The sequence below is a fragment of the Nelumbo lutea genome, chromosome 2, assembly GCF_056320005.1.
Source record: "Nelumbo lutea isolate HS-2025 chromosome 2, American lotus-T2T, whole genome shotgun sequence".
Classification (NCBI taxonomy): Eukaryota; Viridiplantae; Streptophyta; class Magnoliopsida; order Proteales; family Nelumbonaceae; genus Nelumbo; species Nelumbo lutea.
The window spans coordinates 73,719,418-73,737,063 of NC_142685.1; the positions used below are offsets into that span (position 1 = coordinate 73,719,418).

Sequence of the window (17,646 nt, forward strand, 5' to 3'; positions counted from 1 at the left end):
CTACTACTAAAGTGAAGAGGAAAGGAGATAAAGGATCTCCCTATCTCCACCCTCTTTTGGCTGGAAAAAAAAAACAAAAATTTTTGGCCACTCCATTTATTAAAATTGAATAATGTACTGAACTTAAGCACCCTTTAATCCACATCCTCCACCTATCTCCTAACCCAATCCTTTCTAAGATTTCAAGGAGAAATGACCAATCCACTAGATCATAAGCCTTTTTCCAAAACCAATTTGCAAACCAAACTTTTTCCCCTCCTCGGTCTCTTCTCTACTATACACTCATTTGCTACCAAAATTTGTTAAGTGAAAGCTCCTTGAAACTGTGAGATCACCAAAGGCAAAACCTTTTTAAATTTTCCAGCCAGAACCATTGCTACTATCTTATAAAGACTTCCTACTAGGTCATGGGACTGAAATCTTTAGATTCTTTAGCTACCTTCTTCTTGGGGATTAAGGTTATGAAAGTCGAGTTTGCTCCTCAAGATATTTCCCCCTCATGAAAAAAACTCATTGAAAACTTGCAATAGATCATCATTCAAGGACTCCCAACACTCTTGATAAAAAGGCATGGAAAATCCATCCGACCCCAAGGCTTTAGATCTTACCATTGAAAACACTGCCTCTTTGATCTCCTCAAATGTAAACTCATTTTTCATATTAGTAGCAATGTCTTCCGATACTTTATCCCAAGCCAATTCTGGGCAATTTTGATCTTCTCCCTCCTGAGGTGGCAAAGAAGCCCTTGAAATGGTCCACAAAGATTTTAACTATTTCCTCCTCCCTTTTTACCTCTTGATTCCCCACTTCAATACTAGTATCTGATTTTTTTCTCCTCCTGCCACTAGCTAAAGAATGGAAGTATTTTGTCTTTCCATTCCCCTCCACAATTCATTTACATCTCGATTTTTGTCTCCAAGAAATTTCCTCTTTTCTCAACAGATTCTCCAATTCAAACCTTAGTTTTCGTCTTTCTTCACTTTCCTCCCCACTAATCTCTCCCATAGCTTCCTTAGTATCCAACTTCACCATCCTTGAGGAGATTCTTTCCTTTATTTCCTCCACCCTTCCAAACTACTCTTTGTTCCATGTTTTGATTTTCTCTTTCAATTTTGTCAAAAGACCTAGTGAACCTTAATCCCCTCTTTGTGCTATTACCCTTAACTTGACCCCACCAACTCTCCACTTTTGTCACAAAAGTGGGATCTCCCAACCACATGTTTTCGAATTTGAGAAGCAAAGGACCACCGTAGGATAGCTCTTGAGTTAGGCTAATAGGACAATGATCAGAAGTTACCCTAGGCAAGGCTCGCGAGGCTAGACATTCCCACATCTCTTCCCAATCTACTAAAAAGAGGAACCTATCTAGTTTAGAGAAAATCGGGGACTCCTAAAAGTTTGACTAGGTAAACTCTACTTGTAGAAATGGAAGCTCCTTTTATTCAAAGACATCCAAAAAAACATTGAAGTTTCTCATGCTTGTAGTTAATATTTGGTTAGGTTTATTTGTCTCTGAAGTGAACCTTATGACATTAAAATCACCTCCTAAACACCAAGGCCCCTCCCATAAACCTCAAACTGCCCCCAATTCCTCCCAAAAAAAGATCCATGCCTCTATATGAGTTCGGCACATAAACATTTATCAAAGCTATCGTCCTTGGATCTCCTTAATTTTATTTAAATAGAAAATTGTCCCACCAATTCTTCCAAACATTCCAACTCCTCATTTTTCCAGATGGTAATGATTCTTCCAGATGCACCCCATGAAGGTGCAAACAACTAGTTCAGTCCCCTTATTCCCCAAATACTTTTAATCCATCTCCTGTTAACCTCTAAGAGCTTTGTTTCTTGAATCAAAACCAAATCTGGTTTCTCCTTTCTAGGAGTATCCTTTATTAATCTTCTTTTGGTGGAACTTCCCAATCCCCTCACATTCCAATTGATTAACTTCATTCTTGAAAAAGGTGCCCCGAACCCTTGTACCTTCAACTAATGTCCCTCACTTATCCTTTCTTTTCTCTTGTTCTCTTCCCTATCATAAACTGTCATCATCAACCTCTCCACTTTTTTCCCTTTTCCTTATCTTCCCCGAGCCTTTATCCTTCCATGAATACATCTTCACCCCTTTCGAGTTTCAACAATTGCGCTCCTTTTCTTCTTTCTCAAATTAGCCTTTTTTTCTAAAGAAGATTCTTATCCTTTGCCCATTCAACAGTATTCCTACCAATATTTCCAATACCTCTACCTTCCGGTTCCTGCAATTCCTTTCCTAAAAATTCATTTCAATCAGTTCCCTTTCCGTCCTCTAGCACCAGAATTTTTAAGTTTTTTTTATCAATAGAATTTTTAAGTTGTCCAACACCATTCCGAAGATCCTCTCCCCCCTCAATTCTATCACCCTTATCTTCTGCTTCTATCAAGGGGTATAGTAGATGTGTGAATCTCAGTTGTCACAGGACCTTGAAAAAAAGATGAAGCTGGAGAAACAAGGGAGGACACACAATGGGGAGCACAATTAGTACCAGCAAGAACAGAAGAAATAACAAAAGGGGTTCAAATTTCCCTATTCCAAACTTTCGGTAGCCAGCCTCATGGTAGGCTTGGAACAGTCAGATGTCTTGTTAGGTAAACTCTGTTTAGCTTCTTGTGGCCTTCGCTCTGGAGCTTCCTCACCTAGCAAAATGTTGGATCCTTCTATCCCCAGTTGCTTAACTTGTATTTGTTCCTAGTTTGGTAAGTCTAGATACTTTTTTTTTTGGTGCAGTCGGGCTCTTCTCGCTTTCAATAGAAGATTCTCTAGAGCCAAGATTCTTTAGTGGCACTGTAACTTTGCACAACTGCTCCTCAAATAACAGTTTTGTACCCCAGTCTTCCTCCATTTGCTTACACGTCTTGGTAGAATCAATGCTCCCAATACTTGAAGGCTGATTAACTTCTTCGCCCCCTTCAAGTTGGAAGTTGTCCAATTGCTATCCAACTCCAAATATTGTATCTCATCTCTGTTAAATTTAGGATTTGGCCTGTCTGGCATAGTGGAGTGCTAATCTGAAACCAACACCCAAACCATCTTTCCATCTTCTTGTCAATCAGTTTTCTTCCCTGGTTTAGTAGCACAATCTTCCGATCAAAGATGCACCGCCAGAGAGAGCTTGCGTCTTAAGACCCAAAGGGAACGAAGATAGATCAAAGTTTTTGTCCCCTAGTGGGTTAAAAGAGCAATGCACATGACTCATTAAAGAGTCACATCTCACCTTAATTTGGACGTTACCCAGCCTAGGCCAAGTTAGGATGGAAGGTCCAACCAAGGTCTAAGCATTCACCCCGAGTGTTACCTCAGCACATAGAGATTTCTTGCCTCACACTGTTTCTTTGCCTGACACAACTTTTGTCTCTGTGTTGTGTAAATAGCAACCTTCCCACCACTTTTCTCCCTAGGCAATGGTTGGGTTACCCTATTATTTTTTGATAAATTTGGGTTACCCTATTATTTGAAATTGTTCCCTCCTTTTTTGACCACCCGATAGAAGCTCCTACTTGTCTTCCATGTGTCACCAACCTCTTCTATTTTTCGACCACATGTCACCCACCCCTCCACATCATCACCATCATCATCATCATTACCCTTTCTCCTTCCTTCCACAACAATGCTTCAGCTTCCAAAGCTACCCAAACACTGTACCAATAACCATCTGTGAGTATTTGTAATGTTCTTGGAAATGATTCCAGTTTTACTCCATTTAATCGGAGTTTTGTAGCACGAAGGTCATTCATATTTACAGCTTCCAAAGCTCCTCCCAAAACTTAAGCCCTGTTTGGCGCGTCTTTTTGCGCGGTCTTTCGGTTGCTTGCAAGCCAGAAAGACCAAAATTCGGTCTATTCCCGTTTGGCACGCGAAAGCTAAAAAGACGCAGGAAGCCCATTTTGGGATGATTTCGAGAAGCTCCAAATGAAGCTTCCCGCGTCTTCCGCGGAAAGACCCGAAACAACGCACAGAAAGATGCACGTCTGCCAAACGGCCTTCGGGCTGCCCGGATCTTATGTCAAAAGCTCAATGCGTCTATTGACTGTCGGAGCTACGAGAAGATCTTCTCAAAAAGATTTGCCAAACGGGCCCTTAGATCCTCAGATCTAGAGCCGAAATCTAACTCCCTTGAGGGCAAAGGATACCTTCCTTCCAGATCCTCAAACATCTTTCTAGTGAAACCCTCACCCCCCCTAAAACCAATAGACCCAAAGCTTTGTTCACTTCAACTGTTGTATTTACAATTTTTTTCCACATTAACTTGCTCTTTAACTTCATAGGTCCCATCTAACAAAATCTCCTCTCCACTTGAATCACAATCTTCAACTTCATCTTCATCATTTTCCCCGGCAGTCTATCTTTTAGAGGTCTAGTACGGTAATCTCTTCTCTTGTTGTAAGTCTTTAACCAACCATCCAGTTCTACTTCTTTAATTCTACCACCTACCCCCTATTATGGACCTCTTCTCGTTGCCGAGAAGGCTGGGGTTTCCCCGAGCTATGGTGTTTGTCACCGCTCGAAGGGGAAAATGCCAACAAGCCAAGTAATCGTAGACTCTGAAATAATTTGGATTCAAGATATCCTTTTTCATTACGTCTCTGCTTATTTATAACATAAGGTGGTTACAACCGACAGACACGTCATCAAGAATCGTAACCGAATAGACAGAGTTCTGATTGAAATCAGATAGGTTGTTCAGGGGTTAACCGCCAAAATATTCTCTTCCTGCTGGCGAGAACGTGGCATTCCTCCCCCCTTGGCAACAGTCTCGTCCTCGAAACTTCACTCTGGAAATTGCTGCTGGAGTCGGGGTAGTAGTTCCCATGTGGCGTTTTCGTTGCTCGGGCCCTCCCACTGGATTAGAACATCAGTGACGACTTGGTTTCCCTGCTTTATCATGCGACGGCCCAGAATTTTATGCAATGAGGAAGAAACGACCGGTCAGCTGCTAAAGGAGGCAAAACCAACTGGATCCGGGTTGGGTCCCCAACTGCCTTTTTCAACCAAGACGCATGTATCACTGGGTGGATCTTGCACCCTTCTGGAAGTTCCAACTGGTAAGCCACGGGTCCAATTCAAGCCAGAATTTTGAATGGCCCGTAATAGCAGGCGGCGAGTTTCTGAGAGCGGTGGACAAACACGGAAGTCTGTCAGTAAGGCTGTAACCTCAAAAAGACCAGATTTCCCACCTGAAATTCCCTTTACGTCCTTTTGCAATCAGCAAACTTCTTCATGCGTTCGTGAGCCTTGATCAAATTTTCCCTCAGCAATCGAAGCACCTTCTCCCTGGTTTTAAGTTGGTCCTCGACTACTTGTACCAGTGTTGTCCCAGACACATAAGTAAGGAGTGTTGGGGGAGGGTATCCATAAACTACTTCAAAAGGAGTGGTCTTGGTTGAGGTATGTAGAGAGGTGTTGTAGCACCATTCAGCGAGTGGTAACCAATGAGCCCAAGTCTGTGGTTGTCTTCCAGCAAAGCACCTTAGATAAGCTTCCAATGTCTAGTTTACTATCTCGGTCTACCCATCCAATTGGAGGTGATAGGATGAGCTTAGATTAAGTTGGGTCCCCTGTAACCTGAAAAGTTCCCTCCAAAACAGGCCAGTGAATACCGCGTCTTGATCACTAACAATACTTTTGGGCATACCATGGAGTCGAAATACTTCTTCCATGAATACCCAAGCTACATCCCGGGCAGTATAGGGGTATTGTAAAGCCGTGAAGTGATTGTACTTAGAAAGACAGTCAACTACCACCATTATTACAGTTTTCCATTCTGAGGGTGGCAAGTCTTCAATGAAGTCCATACTGACTTCTGTCCAAACTTGCTCTGGTATTGGTAATGGCTGAATTAGACCCGGTACCGGTAAGTTCTCTCCCTTGTTCCTCTGGCACGTTTCACAGTGTTTGATCTATTCCTTAACCTGCTTCTTGTACCTTGGCCAGTAGCATACTTGTTTAAGTCGGTGCATAGTTTTATGAAAACCTTCATGACCTCCAGCTGGTGCGGTGTGAAGCTCATCGAACAACTGCCTTCGCAGCAGAGAACTGGGACCAATCACCAGCCTTCCTTTCTGCCATATCAACCCTTCTCCTATTGTATTATTCTTGTCTTCCCTCCCCTCGAGTTGTTCTCTCCACCTCTTCATGTGTTGGTTTGTAGCCACCTCGTCCCATAGCTTCTCTACCCAACCCGGAATTGGTCCCGAGATAGCTGCCAACTCACCTTGGATACATTGTGACAAGGCACCTGCGACCACGTTATCCTTCCTTTTCTGGTACTGAATTTCAAAATCATACCCAAGAATTTTACTCAACAATTTCTACTGGAATGGCATGGTTGCTCTCTATTCCAGAAAGTACCGTAGACTGGTGGTCAGAACGAACAATGAACTTGTGGCCAGTGAGATAGGGGCGCCACTTCTGAACCGCGGACACAATTGCTAATAACTCCTTGTCATAAGTGGACATCGCTAGATTACGAGGACTGAGGGCCTGGCTGAAGAATGTCTTGACAGTATGTCTTGACAGTATGGCCGCCATCCTTTATTTTAATATATATATAGGGCGGCAAAAATAACAAGGGAAAAGGCCCTTGTGCCCCTGAGTACAATAACAGAAAAAACGAAATAAAAAACACTTTAATTAGCCAAACAGGCCCTAACATCAGCAACTAAATTATTTTAACATTATTCTAACACTCCCCCTCAAGTTGGAGCATAGATGTCAATCATGCCCAACTTGTCACACAAATCTTTGTGCCATACATGATGAAGACCTTTGGTGAAGATATCTGCAAGTTGTTCTTCTGAGCTGACATATGGTGTACACACTTCTCCACTTTCAAGTTTCTCCCTAATAAAATGCTTGTCCACTTCAATGTGTTTCGTCCTATCATGCAGAACTGGATTAGTAGCAATATTAATGGCAGCTTTATTGTCACAGTAGAGTGACATAGGATTGCTTACTGCGAAACCCAGTTCACCTAACAGATTTCTTATCCACATGATTTCCGCAACCCCATGAGCCATCGCTCTATACTCTGCTTCAACACTGGATCTAGCCACCACACTTTGCTTTTTGCTTCTCCATGTGACAAGGTTTCCTCCTACAAAGGCACAATACCCACTGATAGACTTTTAGTCATTGACTGTTCCTACCCAATCTACATCAGTATATACTTCCACTTTTAAGTGACTGTGTTTCTGGAACAACAAACCAGCTCTAGGAAACTTCTTGAGATATCTAAAGATCCTCTCTACAGCCTCAAAGTGAGTTGTCCTAAGGTTGTGCATGAATTGACTAAAGACACCCACTACATAGGCAATATCAGGCCTGGCCATAGACAAATACAAAAGTCTCCCCACGAGTCTCTGGAACATCTTTACATCTTTCAAAAACTCTCCCTGAGTGTCTCCCAAATGGTGATTAGGTTCAATAGGTGAATCAAATGGTTTTACCCCCAACTTGCCTGTATCTTCTAGTAGATCTAGTACATACTTCCGTTGGGAAATAAAGATGCCCTTGTGAGAGCAGGCAATTTCAATTCCAAGGAAGTATCGTAAGGGGCCTAGATCCTTCACTTCAAATTTAGTGGCTAATAATTTTTTCAATCTCCGGATTTCAGCCTCCCAATCTCCTGTGATCACTATGTCATCCACATACACAATAAGAGTTGCAATTTTACCTTCACCTCTTTTCACAAATAGAGTATGATCTGATTGGCATTGTTTGAACCCCATCTGTTGAACTGCTAAATGAAACTTACTGAACCAAGGCCAAGGTGATTGTTTCAACCCATATAGAGATTTTTTTAACCTGCACACCTTTTGTTCACTGGCTTTGGCACAGAACCCTGGGGGTTGGGTCATGAATACTTCCTTTTCCAAGTCACCATTCAAGAAAGCATTTTTTATGTCCAATTGATGAAAATCCCAGTCAAGATTTGCTGCCAAGGAAAGAAGAATCATGATAGAGTTCATCTTGGCTACTGGAGCAAAAGTCTCTGTAAACACCCACTTGCACCAATCTAGCCTTGTACCTTTCAATAGTTCCATCAACCTTGTGTTTCACTGTAAACACCCACTTGCACCCCACTGGTTCCTTCCCTTCAGGAAGGTCTACCAACTCCCAAATGCCATTTTTGTGTAAAGCATCAATTTCTTCTTGCATTGCATCTGTCCATTCAGGTTTAGACAAAGCTTCTGCCACAGTCTTAGGAACGGGGATATTGTCCACAGAAGAGAGAAAGGCACGGTATGAAGGCGAAACATGCTCATAGAACACAAAATTAGAGATAGGATGATTAGTAGTACAAGACCTAACACCCTTCATCTTAGCAATAGGAATATTAAGATCATTGGTGACAAGTGAATCAACATTTAAAGGAACAGATTTATCAATGGGAGCAAGTGTACCTAGCTGATGAGACGGATCTGCCTCGAGTGAATCTGATGATGTTGGTTGCATAGTGTCAGGCTCCACGGCTCTTGAACTCTGCTGGCTCTTATGGCGAGGAGGATCAGGTAAAGGAGGTAGTTGAATTTGAGTCGTCGCCTGTTTCTTCTCAACCCTACTCTCCCCCTGAGGAGAAACCGAGAAAAAATGTTGATTCTCAAAGAATGAGACATCAATGGAAACATAGTACTTGCGAGCAATAAGATCATAGCAGTGATACCCCTTTTGAGATAAAGGTAACCAAGAAAAACACAAGGAATAGCCCGATGATCAAGCTTACCACGAGTAGGGGACAAGTTATGGACAAAACAATGACACCCAAAAACACACATCGGAATGGTGGACAGCAGGGCTGTAGGGAACAAGGCTGATGTGGGGCCTTATTCTCTAGTAGCCGAGAGGGCATGCGATTGATGATATATGTCACACACAAGACTGCATCCATCCAAAACTGTTTTGGCACATTCATACGAATCAACAAGCCACGAGAGACTTTGACAGGTGACAGTTCTTCCGTTCAGCCACACCATTTTGTTGGGGTGTCCTGGCACAAGAACTTTGCTGAAGTGACCCACTCAAAGCAAACAACTTAGTGAGATCACTATGGAAATATTCCTTCGCATTGTCCGACTAGAAGATATGGATTTCCGTTTGGGACCGAGTGAACACCATGCATTGAAAATCTTTCACAATTTGTGGCACTTTATCTTGAGATTGCATAGGGTAAACCCAAGTGTATCTAGAATAATCATCAATCAAGGTAATGAATTACTTATAGCCAGCCGCAGTAGGTAGAGTAACAGGGCCCCAAACATCAAAATAGACAATATGAAATGGAAATTCAGATATTTTATTTCGTAAAGGTAAAGAACTTCTACAATGCTTACTCAACTGACAAGTTTGACATTGTAACTAACTCACTGACAAGGACTCAAACAACTTTGGAAACATAACTTTTAACGACTCAAAAGAAAGATGACCTAAACGACTATGCTATAGATAGGCTTGACTCTCACTTGACGAACTCATGGACTCTGTCGCCACAAGACCAGCATTATTCTCCAACAGGTAGAGACCACCCACCATGCTTCCTCTACCAATCGTCTTCCCCGAGGTCAAATCCTGAAACATACATGAAGACGGAAAAAAAAAAAAGTGACTGAGCAGTTCAAGGAGTGAGTCAAACTACTAATAGACAGCAAATTAATGTAATTTCGGAACATGTAGTACATTAGGAAGAGTAAGGCCAAGTGGGAGAGGTAATGGTGCCTCAGCCAGCTATGGTAGAAAAAGAACCATCAGCCAGTCTTACCTTATCTCTCCCAGAGAGAATGTTATATGTCTGAAACAAATTTGACTTACCGGTCATGTGATTTGATGCTCCAGAGTCAATAATCCAAGGAGAATCAGTAGTATGAGATGACACATGGAAAGTTGTGGCATTACCTGATGTAGACGCAAACGAGGTAGAGGGAGTAGGACCAGAATCCATCTGGCGGAGAGTCCTATCATACAATTCCAAATGTTCACGGAAGGAGTTGATAATATCTTCCTTAGGGTCAGAACTGGGATGCCTCTCCTAAGTTACCAAAGGACTAGTCTCTGTCGATGCCATATTAGCTGAATTATACCTTTTTTTATTCTGCTGGCCTGAATTCTTGCCCTAATCAGGTGCTGACTTAGCAAATCCTGTGCCCATTTAGGTTTTCCATGGAGATCCCAACATGTATCTTTCGTGTGTCATGTCTTCTGGCAGTGAGTGCACCAAAGCTTGCTCTTATCATCTGATTTTTTCTGAGTGTCACCCTTTTTAAAACCACCTCCAACATTTGTATCTGAATTTCCCCGGACAGCTAGGGCAACTGACTCCCCTTCTACACCATTCTTCACATTTCTGCTTTCTTCTGACTGCACCAAGGCATACACCTCCTGAACTAATGGCAAGTCATTACTACCCAAGATCTGCACCCTGATGGTCTCATACGAAGGATTCAGCCCTAGGAAAAAACACTTGTTGCTGAGATACAAGTGACTTATAGGCCTTTGCATCTTCATCACACTTCCAATTCACATTCTGATAGTGATCAAGTTCTTTCCATATTGATGTCAAATCAGAATAGTACATCGAGAGACTCATCTCCCCCTACTTGCAAGTAGAGGATTCAGCTTGCAGTTGATATTATCTTGGCATAGTGTCTCTGCTCTAAATAGGTGGACTTCGCTTGTTCCCATATCTCACAAGCAGTTTCAGCCCACATAAAAGTTTTCCTTACTTGTGGCAGCATTGAAACCAAGAGCCGAGACATCACCATACTATTCTCTTGGTTCCAGCTATCATGCTCAGCACTTCCATACTTCGGTTCCTTCACTCTCCCATTGATGTATCCTATTTTCCCCCTAGCAGTGATGTAGAGTTTTATTCCCCTAGACCACTCAAGGTAATTCAAACCATCAAAGGGAATAATAGCCATGGGAAAGCTCATATCTATTCCCCCACTCACTCCATTGTGGCTCCCTGAAATCTCTGAAGTAGCAGAATTCTCAGTCGACATGGTCAAACAGATAATCAGTCCCAAACACCGGACTTAGGACCCCTCCTTACTCCACAAAACAATGCTCCATTTAGTCCACACCCACACACTTGGGTTTAACAACCAGATTGAGCACAAACAGTACCAAATTCCGAACAAAACAGAGGTAGTATTCGACAGATTTCAGACCTGTATAGTTTTAACAATCCCAACCTACCAGAATTCCATAATGTCTAACATCCACTAATCAGCAGGAGAGATCCTTCTTACTTATAATCAAATCAGACCTGTATAGTTTTAACAGTCCCAACCTACCAGAATTCCAGAATGTCTAACATCCACTAATCAACAGGAGAGATCCTTCTTACTTATAATCAAATCAAACCATTGAGAAGACAGGTCATCCTTGACCTACAGTTGTCTTAATACATGAACAGGATCACACGATCCAAAAAAACAGGGGGTATACAGATTCAACAGCATTCAGCCGCCCAGACTCATAGGGTTTTCACTCGGCACATGACCAAGGGGGGTAAAGAAGAGAAAACAGGGAGAACTGTACCAGTTGTAGAGCTGTTTTTTCAGTCCAGAATCAGATTTCTGTTCCACCCAGGTTCAGCTAGTCTGTTCAATCTGTTTTTTAAGTAGGGTTGTTCGATCTGCTCTCTTTAATCAGTATTCCCGCTCTGATACCATCTTGACAGTATGGCCGGCCAGAAATAAGAGGAAGAGAAGAGAAGAGGAGAAGAAGAGAAGAGAAGAGAGGAGAAAAGAAAGAAGGGTTTTGCAATGTAACAGTCCTGGCGGCACCAGCCTTTATTTTAATATATATAGGGCGGCAGAAATAACAAGGGAAAAGACCCTTGTGCCCCTGAGTACAATAACAGACATAACAGAAAGAAAAAACGAAATAAAAAACAGGCCCTAACATCAGCAACTAAATTATTTTAACATTATTCTAACAGAATGCAACGGGACTTCCCGTCTGGGATAACACTGCTGCTATTCCGACTCCACTGGCATCGCAGCCCAAGATGAATGGTTGAGAGAAATTGGGCAAGGCTAACACTGGGGCAGTAGTGACTACTCTTTTCAGGGCCTGGAAAGCCCCATCTACTTCTTCCGTCCATCCCCATGCTCCCTTTTTAAGCAAGTCTGTCAAAGGTTTGGCGATCTTCCCGTAATTTTGAATAAATTTACGGTAGTACCCCATCAAACCTAAGAACCCTCTAAGCTCCGATATGTTCTGAGGTTGTGGCCACGCTTGCATGCACTCCACCTTCTCGGGATCTACCTCTACCCCCATATCAGAAATTATATGTCCCAAATAACTGAATCTCCTCACCCCAAAAAGACATTTGTTGGGTTTCGCATATAACTTGTGGCACCGGAGCATTCCCAATACCTCTCTAAGATGCTCCCAATGCTCCATTTATGTCTTACTATAAACAAGGATGTCATCCAAGAAAACTAACACCGATTTCGTTAGAAGATCCTGAAACACTTCGTTCATTAACGCTTGAAATGTGGAGGGAGCGTTGGTTAGCCCAAAAGACATGACCAGATATTCGTAATGACCTTCATGGGTGCGGAAAGCTGTCTTGGCAATATCTTCTTCTCGTATGCAGATCTAGTGATATCCTGACCGGAGATCCAGCTTTGAAAAGACCCAAGAGCCATGAAGCTTGTCCAACAGCTCGTCTATAATGGGCATCGGGTATTTGTCTTTCACGACCACCTGGTTTAACCTCCGATAATCTACACATTCTCCAACCCCCGTCCTTTTTCACCAACACCGGGGAGGCATACGGGCTATTACTTGGATGTATGGCACCACGCTCCAATAATTCTAGGACCAGCTTTTCTATTTCTCCTTTTTGATAATAGGGATACCTATATGGCCTCTGCCATACCGGCCCAGCTCCTTCTGCGAGTGGTATGGCATGATCACATTGTCTCCGCGGGGGAAGACCTGGCGGATCTAAGAAGACATCGGAGTACTCCTGTAGTAACTGTATGAACACCTGGTCAAACTGTGGATTATCCTCCATATCAACCTCCTTGAGTATCTAGAGCAAGAATATGTGGCTGGCCTTAGAAATTTGTCATCGCGCCTTCTCTCCATTTATCATCATGGTATCCTTTCTTAACCCCTACAGCCGGTGGAGTCCCTGCTCGTCTTGGAAACTGAGGGTCATGGAGGATAAGTTCCAGGTGACGTCCCCAGTGTCCGCAACCACTGCGTGCCCAAAACCGCATCATACCCGGGTACAGTCAAGAGATAAAAATCTGCCTTCATAGTTGTTCCTTGAGTTCATATCTAAACTCCATCACAACGGCCAGTACCATGTAACTTCTTGCCATTAGCCACGGTCACCGCAAAAACTGAGTTTGCCGATAGACTACCTGAGCTCACTCTGCCAACTTGGGATCATGGAAGTTGTGGGTAGACCCACTGTCAATAAGTAAGACCACAGGATGGGTTTCTAGAGTACCTTGAATTCACATAGTTTGGGGCGTCTCTAATCCCTTCATAGCATGCAAAGAAATCTCAGCCTCCGGCTCTAGTTCAATTTTTGGTTCTTCCTGTTCCTCCTCTATTTCTATCACAATCCAAAACAGTTTTTGCTTCTTGCAACGATGACAAGGAACAAAACGCTCATCGCAATTAAAACAGACACCCTTGTCTCTTAGTTCCTTGGCTTCTTCCGGCGTCAGCCGTTTTATCTCTGGTGGATTCATCCTCCCAATGGGGTACTTGGCAGTTTCAGTGGAGGATTATTTGGAGCAAGAGGGGGTCTGCTACGGAGTAGTTCAACCCGAACCGCTTTCTTTCGAGCATTCCATTCTTCTTCTTCAAGTAAGGCGAGGCGGAAGGCTCTAGCCAAGGTCCGAGGCTCCAACTTTTCTACTCCAGCTCGGATCTCTACCTTCAAACTGGAGACGAAGCATCCAATGAGATATTCTTCTGATAAGCCTTTCATTCTGCTCGATAACCTTTGAAAATCCTCCATATACTCATGTACAGTTGTCGTTTGTTGTAACTTGGACAACCTACCTGCATAGTTACGTCCTTGTGGTCCAATGAATCGAGTTTCCATTGCCGCTGTTAACTGAGACCATGTGGGATTAAGTTGATACTCACGAAACCAGCTATACCACTCCACTACTCGCCCTTCAAAGCCCAAGCTAGCCACTACCACCCAATGTTCCTCTGGTACCTCCTGAATCTCCAAGTATTGTCCAACCAACAACAACCAACCTTCCAGCCCCGTCCCATTGAATTTGGGAAGGTCCACCTTCCAAAATCTGGTCTGGTGGCCAAACCCATTTCCCGTCTGTGATGTCCCTTCACCGCTGCGCCTAGGTCCTCTGTCTCCCCCAGGGGCCATGTCTTCGTTAGCCCTCCCATTCAAACCTTCCTATGACTCTATCCAGTGAGTGAGCCGATTCAACCTCTTTGTTATCTCCGCCAGCTGATGCAGGATGGCCTCTTGAGTTTTCTTAAGAGTCTCCTACGAGTGCTCCAGCCCACCGAGTCTCTCCTCCACACTCAACATCTGAGCTTCCCGAAGGATCTCCCACTCTGATACCAGTATGTTATGGACCTCTTCTCGTTGCCGAGAAGAAAGGCTGGGGTTTCCCCGAGCTATGGTGTTTGTCACTGTTCAAAGGGGAAAATGCTAGCAAGCCAAGTAATCGTAGACTCTGTAATAATTTGGATTCAAGATATCCTTTTTCATTACGTCTCTGCTTATTTATAAAATAAGGTGGTTACAACCGACAGACACGCCATCAAGAATCGTAACCGAATAGACAGAGTTCTGATTGAAATCAGATAGGTTGTTCAGGGGTTAACTGCCAGAATATTCTCTTCCTGCCGGCGAGAACGTGACACCCCCCTTCAAAGTGAGCCCCTTTGTTTGCACTCAAAAGTCTTACTAGATGTTTTCACCTAATGCTCTAAACTCTGCAAAGGTTGCCTCCACCTCCAAAACCCTTTCCTTATCATCCTCAGACTTCTCCCTCCTGAACTCTTCTTTTTACCTCCTAAGGTTGCTCTTATACTTAATTCACGCACATGCCTTTACTTGCTATTCTGGAAGGTTCTTAAATGTTATCATTCTAGAAAGTTGAAGCTCTTGAATTGTTTTAAGTGGATAATTGGCCTGAACCAGCCCAGTCTGACTCAGGTTTTTTCTGGGTCAGCCATGTTAATGTATTTATATAAACCCACCGTCTTACAAATGGTACTTATCTCCCTCCGTCTCTGTTTTCCTCTTTCTATTTCCTATGCAGAAACGCATTCTCTCCCTTCTCTATCTAATATCCTTCTACTCTTGTTGCCAAAATCCTAATTCAGCATCACGGGTATCCAGTCTGACCTTCCCCCAGTTATGTTTAAGTCTTGAAACAACTCTGCTAACCTCTATTATCAAAACCCAAAAAGGGCTCTCACCTGTACTACATCACATCCCGAAAACAAGGGGCCAAAAACTACAATGTTTAAAGGTAAAAAGTACTCTATGCATTAAACTTCATAAATACAAATGGAGGTTTATTTTGTATCTTCACTAAGGATGTGACCAAACCAGTCCCATGTTTCTATTTAGTAATTGCCAGTTTTTCTCAGTAATTAGAGAATATCTGTCTAAATCGCTAAAGGACCGGACCTAGGGAAAGAATGATAATCTAATAGAAAATTAAACAAAAGTATAAAAACACTTTGAACATTAGATCAAAACAGCTAATGTGATCCATTTTGAAACAGATATCCAAAAATAGGAAGCAGAGTTTCTTCATGATGCCAGAAAAGTTGAATTTTCATAGTATCCGAGACAAACCTGGACAAGAATGCCTCCAACTGTTGGTTGTAAAGTTTCCACACATCAGCACCGTGCTTTGACATCAGCTCCAAATTTTCAAGTCTGCAAGATTAATCAACTCAGATCAGAAATTGTTATCAATATTTTATGCATGTAAACATCCATTTTTAAACAAGGCAGAAGTGTGTTTCCAGGTTGTTGAGCCAGTCAAGTAATAGAGAGTATGGATTCTCTACACTCATAGATAGATCTTAAAGCTGCATGATTCATTTGTGTTTCAATATTTAACTCATAAGTTAATTTCATAGTTAAAAGGATGACAAGGCAAGGCCAGGGAATAGGGTGCCACTTTGTTGCCAAAGGACTTATTAGGGCACCTGGCACCAAATAGAAGGTAGTTTTTAGACAAAAGGACACTCAAGCTGTGGTTAGCTAGGCCAAGTCACAGACTATGCCTGGCTTGATGAGTTGAACCTATGCACCTCACATTGGGTTTAGACATATGCCAGGGCATAGCTGATGAAAGCTATGTTGATCCCTACTAAAATTAAGGTTCAAGGCTTAAAGGCCATGTATAAACAGCTATATTACATGGACACTTTAATATAGGTCACGTATCCATCTATAACGCATGGATACTGACACTGAAAGACACTTCAGAGGACTTTTCCATCTTCTCTTTTGTCAAATCTTCACAACTTTGAAGGAATTGTGAATTTAGTATAATCAGTTATGAATATACATGATGCCCATTGAGATCTCAAAACTTATTTTTTCAGGCACGCTGAATCCAACAACTCATATCTTCTTCCAATTTTGACACTGCTACCAGAATCCATGTAATATAGGTGAACATAGGAAATTAGGGTATTTGAATGGACAGCGGGTGCATTGATAATCTGGGAAATCTTAGGTGGTAGGATGTACCACTTACTCTAACTCTCAATATTTTTTTTATCAGTGAAAAGAGATTTTGTTAAACAAGTTCAAGTATTACAAATGTGTGGGCTTTTCCGCCGGTAGTGGCATATCGGGCAGTATCGATAGCTTTTTTATTTTTTATTTTTTAAATCTGGTTCAGAGGGGCCGGTTTAAGGTCTGTCCACCCTCTGAACCGGTCAAGACCCCAAAACACCCCCTGTAGGGGTGTATCGGGAAGCCCCTGAAATGATACGTATCGGCTGATACGGCCCAATACATATCAATACTTTGAACCTTGCCTTGATATGCTTTCTATTTCCCGAAAAGTATGTCTATAGACCAATGGAATTTGAGAGATACATATGACCACCTGAGTCCCCTTCCACCTCCAAGTTGTGAAAACTGAATTGCTTAGTAAATTTTAAACCATGGAGTAATCCACACAGCTCTACTATCAATGCATTACCATCACAGCTAATAGTCCTGAAAACAGTACTAACACCTTTTCTTCTATGTCTCAAAACACCCCTCCCATTCCAGCTGCAGCCTGACTACCAATATAACTCCCATCAAAATCGAGTTTAACGAAGTTGTTTGCTGGGTCTCCATTCCATATTTACACTTTCCTTTGCCTGAGTCGATAATGTCACTTACTTCCAAGTTCTCAAAATGTCATTTGTTGAGAAACCATGGAAATCCTCCAAGGTCTTCACCCAAAGAGAGAACAAAGATGCTCCCAAATTGGCAAATACAAAGTATAAAAGGATAGGATAAAAAACATATATAAATATATATGGGAGATGGTTTCACCATTGTTTTTGCACAGAAAGCACATGTGAAGGGATAGGCACTTATTTGGCCTTTTTTGCAAAATACCACAAGTGTTGAT

The 17,646-nt window shown here is 42.4% G+C and overlaps 1 protein-coding gene across 2 annotated transcripts in view; it reads right to left on the reverse strand.

Moving 5' to 3' along the window:
- MOS4 (modifier of snc1,4) overlaps positions 1-17,646 on the reverse strand; it is a 53,583-nt gene that overhangs the window by 26,368 nt on the left and 9,569 nt on the right. For both annotated transcript variants that reach the window (XR_016107430.1, XM_088970818.1), the window contains exon 3: positions 15,855-15,938. Coding sequence is in view for 1 of the 2 variants with exons in the window: in XM_088970818.1 (XP_088826944.1) it covers positions 15,855-15,938 (84 nt within the window). In the remaining variant the exon portion in view is untranslated. The remainder of the gene's footprint in view (positions 1-15,854; positions 15,939-17,646) is intronic.